Source organism: Schistocerca nitens, chromosome 9, assembly GCF_023898315.1.
Source record: "Schistocerca nitens isolate TAMUIC-IGC-003100 chromosome 9, iqSchNite1.1, whole genome shotgun sequence".
NCBI classification, from domain to species: Eukaryota; Metazoa; Arthropoda; class Insecta; order Orthoptera; family Acrididae; genus Schistocerca; species Schistocerca nitens.
In genome coordinates, this window is record NC_064622.1 from 10,031,091 (window position 1) to 10,054,489 (window position 23,399).

Here is a 23,399-nt window from a genome sequence, read left to right on the forward strand (position 1 = left end):
GGTGTGTGTCCTTCATGTTCACTCTAAATTACATGGGGAAAGGGGAGGCGTCACTGTGAGTTGTGTCCACGTCACTCCACGATTTCACGCAGCTACCAGGCTGCCATTATCTGGTTTGTCCTGTAGAACAAACAAAAAGAGTGCCTCAGACCCTGTTCACTTAATATCCAAGGGTGGGTCACAATGAAATGGGGATATATACATTTTATCTTTCAATATGTTACTGGAACAAAGCTAACAGAACTTTTTCAATTTTACTCTCGCAGTTACTTAACTGTCATAAAATCGGTAAACAAATGGCTCAAAACGCCGTTAGTCATGTACTACAGAAAATCTATGCTCAAGGCATACAATCGTGAATCCTATTTAATTTCGATTTATTATTTCTGGGCCAGAACACTGAACCAATGCTCGGTACATTCCTGACAAATCTGTATTTTATTTACTTAGCTGACTCATCTTCGATTACCTTATTCTTAGAGATAGTAAAAGTATATTTGATTAGTAGTTGTCTTCTCAGCTTCTTTGTACATGTGAGTAACTTGTAGTAATAGTACAGTTCTGAGTGTTCAAAACACTACGTTTAGTTGACTACTAAATCCACTTATTGGTCCTCTGCTGCTGTGTCAGTTCCACATCTGCAATTATGTACTTACTTCATCAAAGTGTATTTATGCTGAGCTATAAATAATGTTTCACATCTGCCATTATGTTACTCAATTATGTTGCTAGTGTATGTTCTTATTTAACACTCACTCTATTAACATTTATCGCATAGGATAGCACACTTATTTCATATCTATAGTGTATTGCAGCTGATCAGTTTGCTCACGTTGCAATCCATTTCCACTTCATTGGATGCTGAAACCACAGGTAGTCTCTCTCGACCTACCACTAAAGTGCATTAAGTAATTATGGCCGAGCGTAATGCTAAATTCCTTAAACCTATAGGACACCATGAGCTGCTCTGTCTCATCTAACATAAGGGTACCTATGGTCGCATTCATGCCTCCAACTCGTAACCTCAATATGTGTAGGTGTGTCCTGTCACACACTACACCAAATAACGGCCAGCTCCAACCTTATAAATATTTCAAGGACGTGTCCTTCACGTCTCAATCACAAACAATGTTCAATTCCATTACACTGTCATTCCTTGCTACACAAGGTGAGTTCATTCTTACAACTTATCTGCATATTTTTCATAACACTAAGCAATCTCTTCTACTATTAATTAGTTAGCTCTACAGCATACAATAGGTTTCACTGCCACTTCAGATCCTGCTTGTACACGAATTTGTATATCTTTTTAAATTACTGTTGGTGGACCATTTCCAATAAAACAACAACTTTGTACTTATAATATTTCCAGGGTTCTATACATACTTGTTACTCAAATACCTTTGCATCTTAATTACATCATACTTCTCTGTTGTTTATATCACTGTTAGGTTTGTCACATTAGGTATTTTCTTCACTAATCGGTGGATAGAATGGTTACAGAACTCATGGCTTGATAGCCATGAAGGAAAATTTTTGTATTGCAAAGAAGGAGTCGAAACTTTGGTGGATAGGAAAGATTAAGAATGAGTGAGACCTGAAAAGGAAAGAAGATCTCACACAGCTGGGACTGCACAGCTGCCACACTGTGTAGAGGTTACAGAACAACCTCCTCCCTACAGAATTCATTAGCTTAATGCTGGCTTGATAGTCATACCAGAAGATTTTAGTATTTGGTATGGCTTCCTGAAAAACACTTGGCCAGGTTTCACCTTTAATTGACATTCACAAACCTTTGACCACGCCAGGTCGATTTGAAAATACCTTATGATGCCTTTTTAAAACCTGTTTCAGTTCTTCCTTCTGATTAGCTGAAATTTTATCGTTTTCCAGCCATTTAGTTTCTATTTTGTCCAAAATAATTGCTTCTTCTTCTGTGTTTAGCTTACTTTTACTAAGATTAACACCTTCGTCCCAATATCTCCTATTTTTCAGAACTCGTATAGACAGCTCCCAAGTTTCATCATTAGTTACTACATGTCTATCAATAAAAGGTACCGTAATTACTCCGGTTATCGGCAAGACCAATTTTAACTGGCTTCTTTCAAAGTTAACAACACTCTGATATTTCGACAAGAAATCTATGCCAATTAAAACCTCAATACTGAGATTGTTTACAATTAAGCATGGATGATCAATTAAATTCCCATTAATATCAAAGGGCAGTAAAGCTTCTTGCTTTACCGTTTTTGACACCTTGCCAGTAGCACCAATTATTCTTAGTCCTGATACCCTCATTACTGTAAGCTTGTCTTTACCAAGTAATGCATCAAAGAAGGACTGAGATATCGCACTCACCTCACTTCCACTGTCTAAGAGACAACATACATTGATACCCAACATATTCACTATTATTATAGGGTGGCTTATTCTAGGTTGTACAGGTGGTTCCTCAAACTCATCCAATAGTTCCTTTTGGATTTGTCTCCAACTAAAGCGATCAACATCTGTCTTCATTACATTTAGGTCAAAGTGTGTAGGGGTTTCCTGAACTACATTTTCAGCTTCCTTTCCAAGTCAGTCTATTAATTTCAAATCGAAACACCGCACGACTTCATTACATTTAGTTTTCTGAACATGACCCAAATTACTGTAGTCTGAGCGATTCGTCGCCTCCAGACTGGGCATAACACTAGTTACAGCTAAACCACTTTCACTATTATCGTCGGGTTCCTTCTCCAGTGACAACTGGTCACAGCTACTGGGTTCATCGACCCCCAACAGGCTATTCTCTACATTCTCATTTACCTCCTGTCCTAAATCTATTAGCACAGTATCAACATCCTGCACAGGCATTTTAGATAAGAGCACATCATCCTCATTGTAAAGATAAGTATGAATTTCTTCTGCTTCTTCACCTGACAATTCAGTATCTTGTAGCTCTTCCCTACCATTACACTGCTGCGCCTTCTCTTTCTCTTCCCACTTAGAAAGCGTCTCTAACATGGTATCTATTAAATACTGTGAGTGATCTAATATTTCTGCTGTATCCTTAGATGCTACCGACCCCTCATCCACATGTTCAGTCTGAGCATTCTGATCTGTCTTACCAATTACTGTAATTACTGGCTTAGGAAAAGTAACCGCCTGGTGAGCGCCAGTGTTCTCATAGACGGGAACTAGTTTTCCTGCCTCGGCCTTCTACTGTTTCCTTTATTTCCATTATAGTTAACTGGGACTGCATTGCTTTCCGCACTGTTGTTTACCTGCATAATTTTGATCAGAACAAAATTACTATCATTTGGATGCCATTGTTGGTTCTGATAATTATTTCTCCAATTCCTACCTCTCTTAGGATGGCGAACACCTACTGTTCTGATGTTTACATTGCCATTCTGTTCGTTCTTAAAATTACTACTAGTGTTATTAGCATTTCTGTTATTACGTGCTTGCTCCTCATTGGCAGCCACAGGATCTACACGTCCCCAATATGAATGAAACGATCCATATTGTCTCTAGGGGCAGGTATAATTCTAGTTTGCCAATACCATGGCAGTTTGGCTTCAAGACCTAGTATTATCATTTCAGGTTTTAGCTTTTCGGCCAAATGTGACAAACGTGAAATCCATGACCTGGCAAACTCTTTAATAGATTCCTTGCCTACATTGAAGCGTTTTCCACTCCAAAATTCTCTCAACACTTCATTTTGCTTATTGCTAGACCAATACTCATTAATGAAAGCTGTTTTAAATTCCGCTAATGTTTTACACTTCAATATAACATCAGCTGACCAACGCATGGCGTCACCTGCTAAATGGCTTCTAATAAATGAGATTTTCTCTCGTTCAGACCAAGTTGATGGAATCACATCTTCAAAATCGTTCCAGAAATCTAGCGGGTGGATATTTTTATCTGGATCGAACCGCAAGAACTGCCAACATCCGATAAATGCGGCGTTTGCAGCTACAACTTGTTGTATACTACCATTACCAGAAGTTACTGAAGCTACTTTACTCTCAATGTTAGCAATGTTAGTACTAATATTTTCTACTCCCATTTCAACATTATCTACTCTTTGCACAATATGAGTAGTATCAGTTTTGACTGCGATTACGTCTGCTTGACATGTGTTTACTTTTATATTAATATCTTTAAACCTATCTGAGCACAGTTCAGATTCCGCCTCGATCTTTTCTGTTAAATTGTGCTCCAGCTTCGCATCTTCCATTTGGAAGTCTTTGCGAACCTCAGCAACTTCGGTTTTTACTATTTTATACATCTCACATAACTGTTGAGCAACCTTTTTCTTAATATCCTCATGGTTGTAATCAATTTTAAATTTAAACTGTCCACATCCTCTTTCAACTTATTGCAGCCAGTCTTGAAGGAAGTTTCTAATTCAGCTTTATTGGATTCTAATTTATTGTCCATTGCCTCAAACCGTTTATTAAAATTTGTTTGGCTGGCGACAATCCTGTTATTTACTTCAATTATATCAGATTTTAACTCAGCTGTCATTCTAGCATTACTGGCTGACATTTTTGCGTTACTGGCAGCTATTGCTTGTAATATTACATTTAAATCAATAGCCCCAGTATCTTTGGGTTGCTCACTAGTTGGCTTTTTGTCACACTCAGGTGACGAAAAACTAGCTCCAACACCAGAATCATCAAAACTAAATGAAACTTCTGATTGATCAGTCATATCTAACTTCCCCTTTTTAAACTCTACCATCTCTGATGACTGTTTCGTTTTTAATTCATCAGAGAAACTATCATCCAATTACTTAACACTTTCTGATTTCTGCTTTACTACAGGGGTCTCTACTATTGAATCGTTGCCCTTTTTCACACTACTGTCAGGAGACACTAGTTCGGATTTCACTTTAACATTACTATTTTCATGCATATTTACACTTGAACCGTTGTCTGGATTTACAGTTCCTTCAACAGACATAGGTTCTGATTTAGGTTAAACTTCTGTTTCTTTTTGCTGTTCCATCGCCGACAGTCTTTTAGTGCAGGTTAGTAAAAGTTTTAACAGCTTTCACTTAACTTAGTTCCTTCTGCACGGCGTATGGCGTTGCTGGCGCGGCGTACCAGGATTACTGATGTGACGCGGCGCATTGAACTGCAGATGGCACCTTGACAACTGCTGTGTTGCGGGCGTAGCCTGCAACAGCAGACGCGGCTCCGGTCGCTCCGACGGATGACCGCGGTGCAGCGAGACTGACTTCTCACGATGCCAGCAGTGCAGTTAGACTCAGCGCCAGCTCCATCAATCCAGATGCGTTGTCAATCCAATTGCGTCGTCCACATGCACACGTAACACTGTCTATCACTGTTCCATTGCTCAGTTGCGTGTCGCATTTCACTTCCGAATCCGAATATTTAAAAATCACTTTCAATTTTACTCAGTTTGTTTCCCGGCCGATTAGAAACATATGCGGGGCGGCGGGTTGAATAATAGAATAGATGTTTTGTACTAATGCTGTTGTTTGCCGTTCTCAACACTAGCTCTCTAATTACAATATTGGCAACCAGAAAGTGATTAGCAAAACTTTAAGCCTGTAATTAGAATTTCTAGTGCCCACTTCATCTGAGAAATACATTTATAGCTACAGCTTATAGCTCTGAGGAATTAGGAGATTGTCTGAGATTCATAATCAAAAACCATTCTCTCTAAAATGTTCACTATATTCTGAAACTCACAGACCAAAAAGAATCCACACAATCCAACTACCAGAGCAGTTCAGAGTCTAATGCGCTGATGCCACTATAACTGTTCAAATTAAATGTTTAAGTGAATGCTCGCCATAATTTGATGCTAATGTTCATCAAACACCACGCTAATAATGGTAGAATGTCTGTCCTGCGGCGGCACGTGAAAATACGACATACGCAAACTAAAGATAGATCATTAACGTCATACCAAAATTAACACTTCACTCGAAAACGATTTCATGGTTACGCGTATCCCGAGTAACTTATTACTGCATCCGAGGCTGTTTATATCAACAATACCGACGCGACGCGACTCCCGGCACAGGTGGTGCGCTAATCAGCGTCTGGAGAGAACTGGGGCCTTTTTCTTCTCACGCAGCGTTCTTACATCTAAGGCCACTGTGCGGACGGCTAAGGGAACGCCTGATCAAATCTGCTCTCCCGACTAGCTGCTGGGCTAGTAATGCACCACTTTAAGTTATCGAATAAATCATTGCTTCCTTTGCTGATGGCCGATGAAGCTCTCAATTTAAATATGCAATCAGAACACAGGTAAGTAATCAGAATAAAAGTCTGACGTGGCTAAGTCAAATATTTTGGGCGAGATAATTAATTTAATTACACTACACACAGTAAACGAGCTCTGAACTTGCCCTTTGAAGATACGCTATCGCTATAGTTTTATAGTTATTCGGTTGAAACTTCTCACATCTTTATGATTATACCGGATCTCCCTTCTACTTAAATTTAAACATCCTATCTTTATTTATTCGCTTACTTGATCTATCTTGCTCCCTTAATTTTTAAGATAAAAACCAGACAATCATGAATTTCAACTAAAATTTTAATTTGTGAGATCCAGAACACTGTTTCTACTAAATTATTAAGCAAAAGGAATCTAAATATAAATTTTTAAGTTTCTAGCTCTTTTCTGTTGCGCCAATGATTTTTACAGAAAAACGTCCAAATTTCGAAAATGGTTAAAGTTATTGAACTGATATTCAACACATATTGATTTTGTATTACTCCTGACATGCTAGAAACGTTTCAGGTTATTTACTTCATTTTAAAGTATTGCGCAATATTTATGACGTCAGAGCTAGTTACAGCGGACTAGTCTGGCACACAATGGAAAGACTGATGTGAAATTTATAAGGCGTGAGTATGCTGCTTCCCCACAGTACCAATCCACCTGTCATGAAATATGCTATTCAATACCACTTCAACTGCACACGAGCTATGTGCTGGACATCCATCTTGGAAGTACATCGCCTTTCTGTCATGCAGTGGTACACCGGTAGAACATTATGTAGGAAATCAGCATACGTTGCATCATTTAGATTGCCATCGATAAAATGGGGGCCAATTATCCTTCCTCCCATAATGCTGCACCATACATTAACCCGCCAATGTCACTGATGTTCCACTTGTCGCAGCCATCGTGAATTTTCCATTGCCCAATAGTGGATATTATGCCTATTTACGTTACCGCTGTTGATGAATGATGCTTCGTCGCTAAATAGAACACGTGCAAAAAAATCTGTCATCGTTCTGTAATTTCTCTTGTGCCCAGTGGCAGAACTGTACACGATGTTCAAAGTTGTCGCCATGCAATTCCTGGTGTATAGAAATATGGTACGGGTGCAATCGATGTTGATGTAGCATTTTCAACACCGACGTTTTTGAGATTCCCGATTCTCGCGCAATTTGTCTGCTACTGATGGGCGGATTAGCCGTGACAGCAGCTAAAACACCTACTTGGGCATCATCATTTGTTGCAGGTCGTGGTTGACGTTTCACATGTGGCTGAACACTTCCTGTTTCCTTAAATAATGTAACTATCCGGCGAACGGTCCGGACATTTGGATGATGTCTTCCAGGATACCGGGCAGCATACACAGCACACACCCGTTGGGCATTTTGATCAAAATAGCCATACATCAACACGATATAGACCTTTTCCGCAATTTGTAAACGGTCCATATTAACATGGGTAATGTATCACGAAGCAAATACCGTCCGCACTGGCGGAATATTACCTGATACCACGTACTTATACGTTTGTGACTATTACAGCGCCATCTATCGCAAAGCGAAAAAAGTGGTCCAACTAAAACATTCATATTTCTTTACGTACTACACGAATATGTAATAAAAATGGGGGTTCCTACTTCAAACAACGCAGTTGATATCCGTTTGACCTACGGCAGCGCCATCTAGCGGGACAATATAGCGCCATCTGGTTTCCCCCTTCAAGCTAGACGAGTTTCATTCATTGTAGTTTTTTCGTTTGATGCTTATTTCGCGAGATATTTGGCCTGGTCACTATCAATGGACCACCCTGTATATTAAATTAAAAGTCCTGCTCTCTTGATCCCCCTCAGTCCATTCTATATCTAAAAGTTAAGCATAACAAATTAAAATTTAAGCTTTGCACATGCACACTTATAACAAATGACAAAGAAATATTTGTTAAAGTATTTTCACTTTCAAATAACAATTGTCTTTAATGTACACTGAATTAATTTTTAATTAAAGACACTAAAACTCAATTGATAGTCAAGCCATATGTTGTATGGTTAAGTAAGGAGAGGTATGGAGAATACTGTGCTGTGTTCATTTGATGTCTAACTGTGGAGACTACAATGATCTGAAACATTTACATAATGAAAAAAGATATTAAAAACGCAATAACTCAATAAATAAAATAATTGTGGCTATCACGGGTGATTGCTAGTGTCCTAAGTTATCATCCCAAACCCTGTTCGTCAAGACAGCATGAAGTTTGCGACGATTATTAACTTTTAATGGATTTTGCAACAGTATTCATTTACTGTGAGTACGTGACTTCTTTAGTTTTCATGACATTGATAAGCACTTAAGCGCTGTGAATATCCTTATGTGATTGATTTTGTGCTATGATGAAACTGTAAATTATTACTAATTTCGAAGTATTTCAAAGTAGCTATATTCTATAAGTTGCAAGTCGCCATTTTGAAATCCATTTACACCGCAGACCATGCTTACTGATGGCGAACTGCTTGCCACAACTCCTGCCACCAGGGGAAACTGCCAATTAACTGTCACTGGGTGCTCGCCTGTATATGCCTGCGTGACTTATCGTGAAAGCCTCAGCCATCAGCGATCATCCTGCCCCCCCTCCCCCCCCCCCCGCCCAAACACTTTAAATTCCATGAATCAAAATTCAACCTGATAAACAGCTTCCCAGTGTATGCACTTCGTTATACCCTGTGTATTGTGTATAATGCTCTGAAAAACTTTAGACTGAGATAGATAAACAACAGCATATAAACAACTCGATGGAAATGAATGAAAGTGCGGAAACATGTGACTAGAGGTCTCCCAGCCGTCCCCAGAAAGCTGGACGTCATATGGCGTGAGGTCAGCGTTTCTATAGAACCAAATGGGGCTGGCTCTGCAATGTGGAAGCAGTTAAGGAACAGAAAAAATAGTTTGTGTCAGCCAACAGCTACAGTGCACTGTGAATGTATTTGTCGTTACAATATGACCCATAGACAACGTTTGGATGATTTCACATGAGGTTAATTTCATTGGGAAACTAGAAGAAAGACTAAGTGTGGTGAGTGTAGGCCAAGAGTTTGGTATTGCTCTGAGCATTGTCTCATGTGCATGAGGAATTTTCTGAATCACAGGAGCTCCTACCCAAAGGAGTGAAATTGGTCGACCATGGTCAGCAATAGAAGCAGATGACCGCTATGTTGTGTGACAGAAGATAAGGGATCCATATCAAACAGTAAGTGCAATTGCAACCATATTTAATAAGACTGCAAGGCAAACAGTCTCATGCTCCACAGTGGCACAACGACTGCATGGGGTGATCTCGTAGCAAAACACCGGTACATTGTGTTCTGTTAACAACTACACATTGGTGGGGCCACTTTTGATGCTGGCAAGAGCATGGGGACTGGACCGATGAGGAGCTGGGTTGTGTATTCTCCCCAGGTGAGAACAGGTTCAGTCTGAGTCGTGATTTTGGATGTCCCCTCGTATGGCTAGAGACGGGAACACATAAGGCACACAGGAACATTGTTGAAGATCACCATGTTGGTTATGATGTGGAAAAACATTATGCTGCATGTGCATACTGACTTCCAAATAGTTCAACAAAGTATGCTCACTAGTCAATGTTATTGTGACACTGTACTCTTTCCCCATAAGCATCTTTTCAGGGGTGCGTTGAGCCTTGACTTCAGTTTTATGGATGACAATGCGCAACTGCATCAAAATGCACAGGTGGACTTGCTCTTGAATGAGATGGTATTTAGCAAATGGATTGGCTTGCCCATTCCTCTGACTTAAATCCTATCAAGTACATGTGGAAAGCGATGTGGAGATGTCTTGCAGGATGTACAAATGCACCAATGATTATCCAGCTGATGTAATCTGCACTGGTGGAGGAATGGAACACCCTATCACAAGATCTACTTACCAACCTTGTGGCTCGCATGGGAGCACATTGAAGAGTATGCATTGCCATCTGTGGTGATCATACACCCTATTAAGGCTCATGTCATGCCTTTTGTGATGTCCAGGGGATTATCATAAATCGCCATGAGGTTAGTGTAATTATTGTCTTTAAATAAAAGTGTCATTTCTGTTTGTCTCATTGTATATTTCTTTCAGTTGCCTTTCGCACTATACTGCAGAGACCTTTTCTAAGTATAGTGCAAGTTTCATCAACCTATGTTACTTGACAATGACATATCATGTAGAAGTTGCTTTCGTTCTTACATTTTGCACACCAGTTTATTAAACTTTGTAGACAAATGTGAAATGTATTAAACCTTTGTACATAAATATGACACATATTAATCTTGCACATAATATGATTTTTGCAGAACTAGTAATTTGATGACTATACAAAGTATATACAGTATAAAAAAATTTAATATCAAATAAAAAACTAAAATGCCCTCTATGTGGAATTCTATTGGGTGACTTATTATTTCATTTTTTTCACTGTCCATATTCTTGGACTGTTTTTATTTCTATTTCTTATCATAATATTAAATTCCTGTCTCTCAGAACAATTAAATCATCATTGGCTTTAACGATTTGAGTTATTTCTTATCCTTTATCGTAAGTTATTTCACTCTCTTCATCATCAACAGAGGGAAGACATATAATCTTGTACTACTATGGTGGGTGATGTTCTGTGCAGTATTTGTTAGATTGACATGATAGATTTGTGCCCCATAAACAGCTATTACAAACAAAAATTGCATTAATAATATACACTCGAACAGACTGGTTGTGTTTTTTCTACATTCTGCATGCATTTGCCAAAACTATAAAGGTACGGATTGTCAATGATTTTCCACTCTGCTCCTTGATGCAGTATCACAGATCATGAGTAACTACTGCATTTCCTGCAGAAATGAGTCTTTTAGCAGAAGGTTCTAGTATTGCCTGGAGGGGGGAGGACAATGGGTAATTTTGAGGGAAGATATCTTATTTCTTGCACATTGAGATGAGCCAGTGAGACCATCAAGACACAGCACTAATATGAACTATTAATAAATTTGCTATCCTATTCTGCCAGATACTAATAATCACTGAAAAATGACTGGGTTTTAATTAAAATATTAGAAAACCGAGTAAGTACTTGTGCTGATTCATTTAGAACAGAAATTAAATAGAGACAACTGATAATAGTCAGAGAAGCTTTTTCTTCCTTAATTAATGACATCTTATACATGATAAAAACTTTGAATGTTATGCTTCCCTGCAGTGTATCTCGTTTTCTTTTCTAAAAGTAATCAAACTAGTTACTCTAGATCATTTTATTTATATTATGGAGAGGTCGTTTGCAATCTTATGTCATCAGTGCAGAAGATAACAGAAGAGCAGACTTTTTCTTGAATTTTAACAAGAATGTGAAATTTTATTATGGACAACAATCTGTATATTTCTATGGATGTGCCTTATTCTCATCATGTTCCATATACATCTCTGATTATTTTATGACTGTTACTTTTACTTTACAATGTTTTATTGTTGTATATAGTTCTAGATGCCATTCTCTATGTTTATGTTGTGCAGCCCTTTTTCACAATTGACATTCTTATGGAATACAGTTCATCTTTACTCTCGTTTTTTCTTGTTGTTACCATTGGCATTCATTGATACAACATAACAGCTTTTACTTAGAAAAAAGGAGTAATTAATATAAAATATAAATTGACCTTTCCAAAACTAATGTCGTTTTTCATTATAACAATACAGGAATGTGTAATGATAGCTGTATAGGAAGGGTAAACAAGGCTGTAGGAGAGAAAATCAGGGGACTTGATTGTTAACAAATACACAGAACATATAAATGAAAAAAAATTTCAACATTTCAGGAAGCAGTATTCAAACTTTAAATGATCAACTTGTGTTATAATAAAAACAAATACCCACAACAGATTTGTTATATAAACTAATTAGATGCATTTATTACATATCAATAGCATTTGTAAAGTGCTTCCTTTAATGTGAAAAAATATTTTAACGGATGTGATACAACTCAGATTTTGTCTATAAATGGCAACTTAAGTGTTCTATTGACAATACTTCTGTCATACAGTTTTATAATTTATCAGATTTGCATATGCAACATTGAATGTAATGTTGTGTATGGTACTAGAAATCTTTGTATGGTGTAGGAAACTATATGCTCTTCTATTTTAATATACTATATATGTTCTGGCAAAATCCATGCAGTATATACAGTATCTTGATAAAGAAACTGCTACTACCTCTACCAGTAGTAGTAGTAGTAGTAGTAGTAAATAAACTGTTACTACTGCTGCTACTACTACTACTACTACTACTACTGCAACTACTACAACTACTAGTACTACTAGCAGTAGTAGTCGCAGAAGAAGAAGAAGTTACACCACTGCCACTAATGCTTATTTAGTTTATCTTTTAGTGCTACAATAATTAAACTGTGGAAGTTCTCCTGGGTTTTCCTTTGTAAAGGAATGTTTCAGAATGGAGTTTAGCATTTCAGCTTTTGTTTTGCTATCCTTTCAGTTCCTGTCTCACTCACTAACTTTGGAGTCACTAAAAGACTTTACATATGACCACAATTTCTTTGGGTTCTGTGAAGATCACTTGACAATATTCTGCTATGGTAGTCATAGAAGGCATCTCGCATTACTCTCCTGACAGCCAAATGTGTTTCATTCAGCATCTCTCTATCTATAGCCCTACGCTTTGTTTTATACCTATTATGCAGTAATCACTGTTTCGGTAGATGTTTATTTATAGTGACTGTATACCATGGAGGACTGTTCTGCTGGGTACTTGTATACCATGGACGTTCCCTCTCATTATGAACTGTTCTACTGAGTACAAATCTATCCAGTGTATGGTCAGCTGTTCTTTTAAACTTGAGCCAGAGTTCCTTTTCGCGGTGAAAGTTTCAAGTTCCTCATTGAGATATGACACTACTAATTTTTCACCTACTTTATTGTATATATCTTTCTGCTTCTTTCAGTTGTCCTTCATATTTTGGTAATCATTGTTGCCACAATTTCATCATGATCACTGATGCCAGTTTCAATGTGAATATTGAAACTGGACACAGGTCTAGTTGTTGCTATTACATCCAGTATATTCCGGTCATGAGTGGGATTTCTAACTTTCTGTTCTAGGTAGTTTTCAGAGGAGGCATTTAGTAAAGCTTCATGGGATGTCTTATCATGCCCACCTGTAACAAAACTGTAATTTTTTCAATTAATTATTGAATGATTAAAATCTGCACTGATGATTACAGTATGATTTGGGTACTTATGCATAAGTGAATTGAGGTTTTCTCTAAAGTTTTTGGTTATATCAGGAGACGAGACTGGCTGGCAATAGAAGGATCCAATTACCATTTTATTCCCACCCCTGATACTGAGTCTTGTCGAAACAATCTCCCATAGAGGTTCAGTTTCTGTCTCAGTGTAACTGAGTTTCTTGACTTCTGCAACAAATACAACACCTCAATTTCTGATTTGTCCACCCTTTTGTTATACACCTTAGTTTTCCCTAAAAATATCACTGCTGCTAATTTCGAGTTTCAACCAGCTTTCTGTACCTAGGTATTATGTGAACTTCACTGCTTTTCATGAATGCTTCAAACTCTGGCGCTTTGTTGCGATTGCTTGGGCAGTTTACCATTAGGATTTTAATAGTCTCACCTGTCAAAAACCTTGTTTTCGTGTAAAAATCAAAAATATGGTGGCCCCTTATTGCACTCCTTTCGGACAAGAGGTAGCTTTAATGATAATTAATACAGAAATATCTTCTAGTCTTGTTCTTGTGAACATCTGTTGCAACATAGCCATAATCAGACCCATTGGCTCCCTTGGGTTGGTAGGTGGAACTCCTTGCTGCTGCACAGCAGCAAGGAGAGCTCCACCTACCAACCCAAGGGAGCCAATGGGTCTGATGATGGTTTTATAGAAAAAACCGAAACCGGTTACTCATTAAAACAGACATAACGTGATCAAGACTGAACTTTAATCTAAATATAGCCATAAATTTGTAACATTTCAATTGACATCACTGCGTATTGTTAATGTACTACATTCGTCATTGTTGTTATTCCACTGATTGTGTATAAATAAATGTGCTATGGGGTTTTTCATCAAAGCTATGAGATTGGCAGAGAATGTTTTGGCTACTCTTCAAAAAACATTAATGACACTTTATTTTATTTCTGTCCCTTTTGCAGAATTATTTGTGACAAATATGAAATCTGTCGAAAATGATCTAATTCTGATTGAAGTATTAATATGAAAGGTCATTCACACAAATAAAGAACAATGGTAAGACTTAGAGTCTGTAGTAATTTTCTCCAAATACATCTTCCTTTCGTATTTACTTTTGACTCTGGTCCAAAGTAGTTATTTGTTTGTGTATTTACTAATTCCAACAATCCAAACTTTAAAATCCACACAGTCAGATGCTTTGGACAGATCATAACGAATACATACCTCTCACTTCTGGCTTCTAATAAGTGGAGTGGAGTGGACAAATTTCGTTTTGACTGGGACAACCTTTCTTGAATCCAAACGCTATCGCTTAAAGTAAATTAGTTCAGTTTATTTTTGTGCATCACTGTCGTTTTTTAATTTTAATGTACAACAAAATTTCATTAATATAACCTAATCACTTCAGATGTCTGTTCAGAAATTCGCCTATGGAGTGGAAGGAATTGTTAAGCAGAAATGATTTCAGTCAGTTTTTAAATTTTTCGTTATTTGCATGAGCATATTTTAGTTCACAAGGAGGGTGGTTAAATTTTTTTTTGGCTGTTGCTCTATAATCGTGTCACTACATTACTATGTCGAAAGTTTAGGGAATAATCTCAGTAACGAACTTAGACCAGTATTATTTACGTCTTGCTTTTACTTTTCATAAGAAGAAGCTTAACTATAGCACATCGGACTGTGTAGCTTCCCGAGGTTTCCGACGTTGACACTGATTGGCTGGAAAAATTTCGTGTGCTAATGACACATTGCATATGTCACTATTCAAGTATCAGCAACTTATATATTAGGAATAACATTTCAGAATCATGTTCGGCATTCATTTGATAGTTTGCGAAGCTTTTTTCTTGCTAATTTTTCTTTGTGTTAATTCAGTCAGGGACCCTCGTATTTAAACCATATTCGGTTTGAATACCATATTGCTTTACTTTCGGAAACTAAATACGAAAAACATTTGTCACATTGCAACATGATGGAAGGAGGAAGTTGTAAAGGAAAAGCGACTTAACTGTGATTGGAGGTAATATATAATCATTTATTCCATTAATCTGATGCGAAAGTATAAATGAGACAACAAACACACTTTAATTTACGATGGCTTTATTATATGAGTTTACCTTCACAAGGTAAATTATTTATCTAATACTTTGTAGTAGTTGTGCCGATGTCAATCCAACGGATTTTGCTGTTTTTTTCTGATTTTGTTATAAGGAAAAAATTGTTGGGGTGAATGCAACGGATGTGCTCATTAACGATGATACGGACTAGAATTCTGTAGATGGACAATTACCTAAATGTTTTGTAAGCTGGACGTTGGAAATTTCTGTAGATTTGCTTGACATAGAAACAAAATAGAAGGGAATGGAATTATAGTCTACGAAGTGACATATTCGTATGTCAATTCGTATAGAAGGCCACGGAATACTAGAAGTGCCTGAAGTTCCCGGTAGAGAGCTCAGTTTGTCGGAAGTTTTGTAGAAACAAAATTCTCATACATGTAGCAGCAACTGCCGGAAGTAAAACTCTGTGGTAGCGCATGCGGCCTTGAGATTACTAAACCTGAGCCATTTTCCAAGGAGTGATTGTTTGCCTCTTTAAATTAAAAGTATTCTCTCATTCATGTCAGAGCCACAGTCAGCTCTTTTATTACGGAAACAACTAGCAGGTAAAGGAAGATAAATTTCTGTATTCCTTATAGTCAGGAAATCTTTATTATTGTCATAGCAAAACCTCTACTTATTTGTGTTGTAGATCGGAGATGTTGCCAGACGAGCCAAATCTATATTTTGACACTCTAACAGCTGACACATTATTAGATTTTCTATAACTCTAAGATATCTAAATGTATTAATGACGAAGTGTGGTGTATCAAAAGTATGGGATTTGAAATTAGTTTTGTTGATAACCTAAAAGTAGACTTATTTGCAAGTCGGTATTATTGTTAGAACACAACGACATACATTTAGGAACTTATTTTAGTCTCGGTCCGTACATAAAACCTATATTAAGCGTATGTGAGCCAAATTAAAGTATGTTAGTAGGAAATGTTAAATCGATCGACTAGTGTTTGACGTACCTAACCTCAAATAGTGGTACTATTTTGGGCTTACTTTGATAGTTAAGTTTTACGTAGCACCAAAATAGTTCTATTAGCCATTTTAATAAAGACATGTTATGAAAACTCGTTAGCTAACTGAAATTTTAATTAGGGACTGCCACCTCGAACGACAGTTTATACTATATTTAATTTTTTTCCCCGTAGAACTTAATAAGAACCCTGTTGAAGGGTTTTCCGCTGGCCTGATTGACGACAATGACATATACAGATGGGAAGTCCTCATCATTGGACCTCCAGACACCTTATAGTAAGTATTATTAGACTGTCATTAATTTAAGTACATGCTTACAGTATATGTTAAATGTTATTTCTCCATATAGTCTGTAACCATTGATAAGTGCATGTGTATTGTATGGGTGTGTAAATGTATGAAATCTTTAGTATGCAAAGACATTAATACATTGTTGAGTTTGACAGCACTAGTGCTTAGAAAGTAAAGATTGTATTTTGCATTATTTTGGAGAATGCAAATTTGTAGTGTTTACGGTATTTCAGTAAAATGTGAGAAAATTGTAGATTGAAGGATGGGACGAGTTTTAATTATCTACTGTATTGTCGAGGAATGGTTGTCAAAATTATCGGATTATATTAGTTTTAATCTCAAAGCAGATTTCTAAAAACCGTAATGATTATAAGAAGTCTTGCTGCTGCCAATAAGTTGTTTTAGGAAATGGATAGCATTGAACAAAATAATGGAGTTACTTGTTTTTATTATTCCACTTTCTTCAAAATGAAATAAACTAAATACAATAAATCCATAAATATCTTTGTATGCAGCATGACAGTTTAGAAGTAAACATTAGTGTTGCAACATTCCACATATTAAAGAAAGACGACATTCAACTTTTATTTTCTGTACAGGGTATTATTTCACACATTCACATTAAATTTCACTGGTTTTCTTACTAATAATATCTGTCTGGGCTTTTTGAGTATGTAATACTTGGTAATCAATGCAGAATGTGCATGTACAACTGCAAGACAAAAACAGAAAAGTATATAGCCACTAATGACAAACTTTTAATTGACAAAACATGTTATAGAGCAAATCTTGGTTCGCTGATTTTTAAACTGAAAGGCAGCGTGCCCTTTTGTGACCATTGTTAAAGAACCAAAAGTATGCCCAATCTGTTTTTGTGCTTAGGCGTGTAGCAGTTGTTTTGAAATTTATTTTGATATTGTGTAAGTAGGCTAATTAGTAGAAGATGATCTGTTGTGAAAAATAAACTTCCTGTAAACTAATGACCAAATCAGTAAAATGACAGGTTCATGATTACAGGATTATGTTGCCCTACATACCAAAGACAGTTGTATGAACCTGAGTAACAAGGTCGGTAATTGCAAATTTTGTGCAGTGCTTATCAAAGACTGATGTTAGCAAAAGAAAGGTCATTCACTGGTAAATGTCATTTGATTTTACTTATTTGCTGTACACTGTCCAACAGTAAGTGCTTTTGTTATTGGATAGTGCACTTTTGCAGTAGACAAAGTCATTGGACTAGAATATTTTCTTTATCCTCAGTTGGTATAGTGGAAGGTCCAAACTTGACACAGTTTGGAACTTATGTCACTTACTTTGTAATTCAGTCACTCTTGCCACAAATCCCTGGGTGCATTAGCCTTTACTTGTTTAGAAGCTTGTGTAAAAGCCATTTGTTCGGACTTGTAACTTGTCTTGGGCCCAAACCTGGAACAAAATATTCTTGTGCCATTGACAGTCGTTTGTTCCAGTGATACACCCAGTCAGAGATTGGATGTAGATTCACAGAAACGAAATTCCAAGAGTAACTCATAACATTCTCTTGAAGTAAAGGTAACAACTCACTGAATGGTAGTGGTGTTGAATAGTGGAAAGTTTTTTAAATAAATGAAAACTGTCTTTAGGAACAAATTCATTTTTAGCAAGAAACCACAAGGACTTAATATTAGCAAACTTATAAATTAGGTAGTCAGATTGCACTGGTATGTTTTGAACTTGATTGGTACCCTCATTTTATTTTTATGTTATGAGGTATCAGACCAGATTGTCATAGAAAATGGCCTTACACACCCCTCCTTGATATTTAACAGATGAGATTGATCTTATTTTTAACATTTCACTTAACTTCCTACAATACCATGGATCAGTGCAATATAATACTAAAATTGTAGAGTTTAACTTTCTAATGTACACAAAACTTTGTCAACAAAGAGCCTTACCTTAACACTTGCCTTTATGAAAATAGTGAAAATTGCTCTCGACACACGTAAGTTTCTTTTCCCACCAAACATAATTGTTTTCAGGACCTTCTAATGTACAGTTTTGCCATGCAGTATTAATAAAATTTCCTGTACTAGAGAGAATGGTTTTACTTTCCTTGTTCTTTAAGAAAACAAGTGTCAGGCTGGAGTACTCCCAAAGAATGGTGCTGCTATCTTAGTTTGAATTATTGTTCTACCTTCCTCTCTCTCTCTCTCTCTCTCTCTCTCTCTCTCCAGAATACTCTTCATTCCTAGTTTAAGAAAAGTTTGAGGTAAATTAAATGCAAGTATTTATTCTGCTTTCAAATGTGAAACAGTACTGATAACTATTCAGCACAGGCTTCATCATCCATTTGTCTTGCAGCTTCATCAAACAGATGAAAAAAACATTTAATCAATATGATCAGCTTGATCATGTGCTGTGTAGAACTTGTTCAGTCTATAGGTAGATTGGTATTGCCTTAATGAAAGCTAAAATACAGTGTGAGCAGCCCTGTAGTAACATTTAAAAGCTAAAATGTTAATATAATGCTCCTCATGACCACATATTTGTACTTAAATGGCATAAAACAGAACAAAGATAAAACTTTTATTCAACAGGGCACACTTAACAGGTTCTCTCTCTGTGGTCATTGATCTGCTGATCTTCTAAAAGCTATTAGCGAACCCAACTATGGTTTGCCATTGCAAAATTTGTGTGGGAATCAGGTATATGTCCAAATCTTGTTGGCCCCATTCTCTCTGCTGTATCCTTCCTCTGCCCTGTCACTATATCCTCCTTCCCCACTCCCTCTCTGCCCGCCTTGTCCTTCCCTTCTCTCTCTCTCTCTCTCTCTCTCTCTCTCTCTCTCTGCCTGGCTCATCCTCCCCCATTAAAAAAAGTAGCCTATACCCATCCCAATGCTCAATAGAGTGTTGTGTAAATATTTGAAGTAAATAGGTCTGAAACTACTTTTCAGGGTTTTTGGTACCAACAGTGTCTTTATATGATCACATAATAATTCATATGTCAGTGTTTAAATTTCATTTAGATACCCTGTAATGCAGTGTCAGTAACATTGTAGTTGTTTGCACTGAATAATTTCGAATAGCATCAATCAAAATAAACATATCTTGTCAGTGAATCTATGTATAGTGTTTATTTTATGGTGTAATATCAGTGAATGATGCCTTTGACAAAAATGTGGAGTAGCGTGATATCCACATATGCAAAATGGCATTAACCTCAACTTTGGCAGACTTGAAGCTCCTGTGTGGTGTAAGACCACTTACATATTCAGATAAGAGATATTGACAGGAAGTGTGACATAAAATTAACTAGCAGTAATTAATCACATTAATGTAAATTACTATTAGGGTAGCAATGCTCGGTTTGCGAAATTGTGAAATTTTATTCGATGATTATTAATGAAATGTAATTTATCATTTACTGGTTCAATCTGAAACACACTCAAATGTAACACAGTATCAACATTGAATTCGAGAGAAGTGGCTTCTCTTTGACAGATGAGAGGGTAGGACACTACTGGGAGACAAGCCACCAGCATATCACAAAGATTTCTCAAGGTGCTGTTTATTTTAATGTGTCCCAAGGAACAAACATTGTATATCTGCTACAATCAATAAAGCTGTACTTGACCACAACTTCAGTGTTGTTGCAGGGATTACATATTAGAAAAATCATTGCTGGCACCCATTATGATAGCCTGAGCAAAGATGTGTGTGGGAACAAATCTGCATCCAGCCTCTTTTCTGAGGTCAATAAGTCACCTCCTGCCATCTGCAGCATACAGTGATCAATCATTTGTAAAGTTCCTTGTCTATTTCAGGTGTGCCGACATTTCATACTCTTACTTGCTATTGCAAAGGGAACCAATGGGCCTGTGTTGGTGGTTCAGTTTGTAACATTAGCATTGACAGTCCTGTCTACAAACTGCTGTAAATTCTACACACAGCTATTGTAGTACAAGCAGTGATACATTTTCCACATCACGTGACAGTGCCACAATGGTGTCAGATAAATTGGAGTTGTTCATGAGGAGTGGGTGTGTTTACTTAGATTGTTCAAGTGGCCCATATTTGATTTACTGAACTGTTTAAGAATAAGACACTGTTCTGCAGGTGTTCAGTCCTACTTTTAATGTCACTACACTGAGGTTGGTTAACCATTAAAGCAAGTGATAGTTTACCTAAGAATTTCGAAAGTATCTCTGTTCCAGTACTGCCAGATCGAAATGGGGAAACTTATATTACTTCATGCATACTGTGTGCGTGGAGGGTACTTCACCACACCATGATGCAGAACCTCTTGTAGCCTCTGCCACTGGAGTTGGCTGACCATCTCTGTGAAGCTTTTGTGCTCACCTGTAACAAAACATGCTGCTCTTCTTTGAATCGTATATTTCGTCTTGTCAGTCCTGTCTGGTAAGAATCTGATTGATTGAACAGTATTCAGACATTGCTCAAAAAAGTGCTAATTCCTTTTTTGGACTAAATTTCCGGAGGTTTTTTCCAGTGAACCTGTCTGACGTCTGTCTTACTCGCAATTTTGTGTGGTTGCTTAACTTCAAATCTGTTTGTAAACATACTCCACAATGTTTACTGGAAGTAAATGCTTCCAGTGATTGTTCTGTTGTCATGTAATTATACAATACAAGATCTTTGTGTGAGTGCATGCTTTCCCGGCATATACAGCTGGTGAAAAGTTCTCAGGCTTCCAGCCAGGTGGCAGTGTCTTTATATCTGCAGCGTGCCCCCCACAACCTGGCAGCGGGAGGCTGGATCCAGAGGAGCCGGTGGCGCTGGGTGGAGGGGGAAGCGGGAGCGCCATTCGTGTCTCCGTCAGAACATTCCAGTCACGTCTCGCGAGCTGGGCGGTTCTTGGTGTGTACACGGCGTATTGGGGCTAATGCTGGATTCCAGGCCACGCTAAGTTGATAACCTTCATCCCTGTCCACAATTGGGAGGCTACTGAGAAAATTGATCATAAATAGTGTCTGACCACTGCAGAAGACGAAAGAGATGCTGGGCTTAGCTAAAGACACACTCAAACTCCACACACCTGGCATATATTGCATTGCCTGTGAGTGTGGTGTAAGTACCTTGGACAAAAACAGCGCTGCCTCTCGAAAAGGTGCGGGGAACACATCAGACACGTCAGACTTGGACGGACAGAGAAATCTGCTATAGCTGAACATAGTATCAAAGATAACCTCACCTTTGATTTCGATAACACCAGGGTGCTGTGCCGTGTTCAGAGCTATTGGGACAGTGTCATTAGAGTCTATAGAAATACCGGTCCACAAGAATGTTATGAACAGGGACAAAGGTTATCAACTTAGCGCGGCCTGGAATCCTGCAGTACGCCATGAACGCACAAAGAACTGTCCAGCTCGCAAGGTGCAACCAGAATGCTCGGACAGACATGAACGGCGCACCCGCTTCCTCCCTCCACGCTGCCTGCCGGCTCCTGGATCCAGCCTCCCGCGGGTGGGTGGTGGGGACACGCTGCAGGTATAAAGGGACTGGCATCCACAGTCTCGGCACTTCGCCAGAAGATGAGTATATCACTTGTCAAAACGTCGCTGTCTGAAGACTCTGCCACCCGGCTGGAAGCCCGAGAACTCTTCACCAGCTGTATATGACACCTCTACAGGGAGGAGATGCTCTGCATCTTCAGTCTGCTGCAGAAAGAATGCAACTGGAAAGCCAAACTTCTCAACTCATTGGTTTTTCTCTAATGTTGGCGAGACAAGAATATCTTGCTATGATTTGCGCAATTAAGACATCCTGTGAAAGCGAAGAAAACTGAAGATATTTTACGGCAAGCAAGAATGGCCATTGTCAGGAAATGCATTCAATACACACAGCAAGAATGCATGCACCCTGATCACATGCCACCTGAAGATGGCAGAAGCATTACCGGCACATACTTGGGAGTGGTTTGACTGCAGATCTCATGCCAACAATGAGGGGCAGAAACAGCATGCTTCTGCACAACAGATTGGCAAATACGACACTTTCTGTAGTTCAGGCAAATAAGACACTTTCTGTAGTTCAGTCGACTCAGAAGGTGACAAATAGCACAAGAGCTATTGTAAATTTGGCAGATAAGGTGCTAGATGCAGCCATAACTTCTGTCCTCATGAAAGGGTTGAACTTTGTACCTGTACCAAAGACATACCGAAATGGGACATTATCAGCGGCATAGGGGAAGAAATTTGGGGCCTACCCAAGGAGGAAGCTGAGCAGATCCGAAGGGAGACCTGCAGGATCATAGACAAGACTCCCGAAAACAAACATTACTGCGCAAGAACGAGAGGCTATCCGCGCACTGAGGGATGATGCTGACACCATGGTCCTCCCAGCAGACAAAGAAAATGAGACGGTGCTGATGTGCACGTCGACTACAACAGAAAATCTGCTCTCTGCTGCAAGACCCAGCTTAAAAAAACTCAACAAGAACAATACCTTGACGATGACCAGAAACACTGTGGTGCTACTGAAGGACTCAGAGCTACCAGAGGC

The 23,399-nt window shown here is 38.1% G+C and overlaps 1 protein-coding gene across 2 annotated transcripts in view; it reads left to right on the top strand.

Annotated features, from left to right (window-relative positions):
- Positions 1 to 15,994: 15,994 nt before the first annotated feature.
- The window catches only part of LOC126203370 (ubiquitin-conjugating enzyme E2 G1), a 60,799-nt gene continuing 53,394 nt past the window's right edge, over positions 15,995 to 23,399 (top strand). Inside the window, exons 1-2 of one of the 2 annotated variants that reach the window (XM_049937667.1) lie at positions 15,995 to 16,178; positions 16,776 to 16,878. In XM_049937667.1, the coding sequence (XP_049793624.1) occupies positions 16,133 to 16,178; positions 16,776 to 16,878 (149 nt within the window). In that variant the 5' untranslated portion in view covers positions 15,995 to 16,132. The remainder of the gene's footprint in view (positions 16,179 to 16,775; positions 16,879 to 23,399) is intronic. The other variant, XM_049937666.1, reaches the window with a different exon arrangement.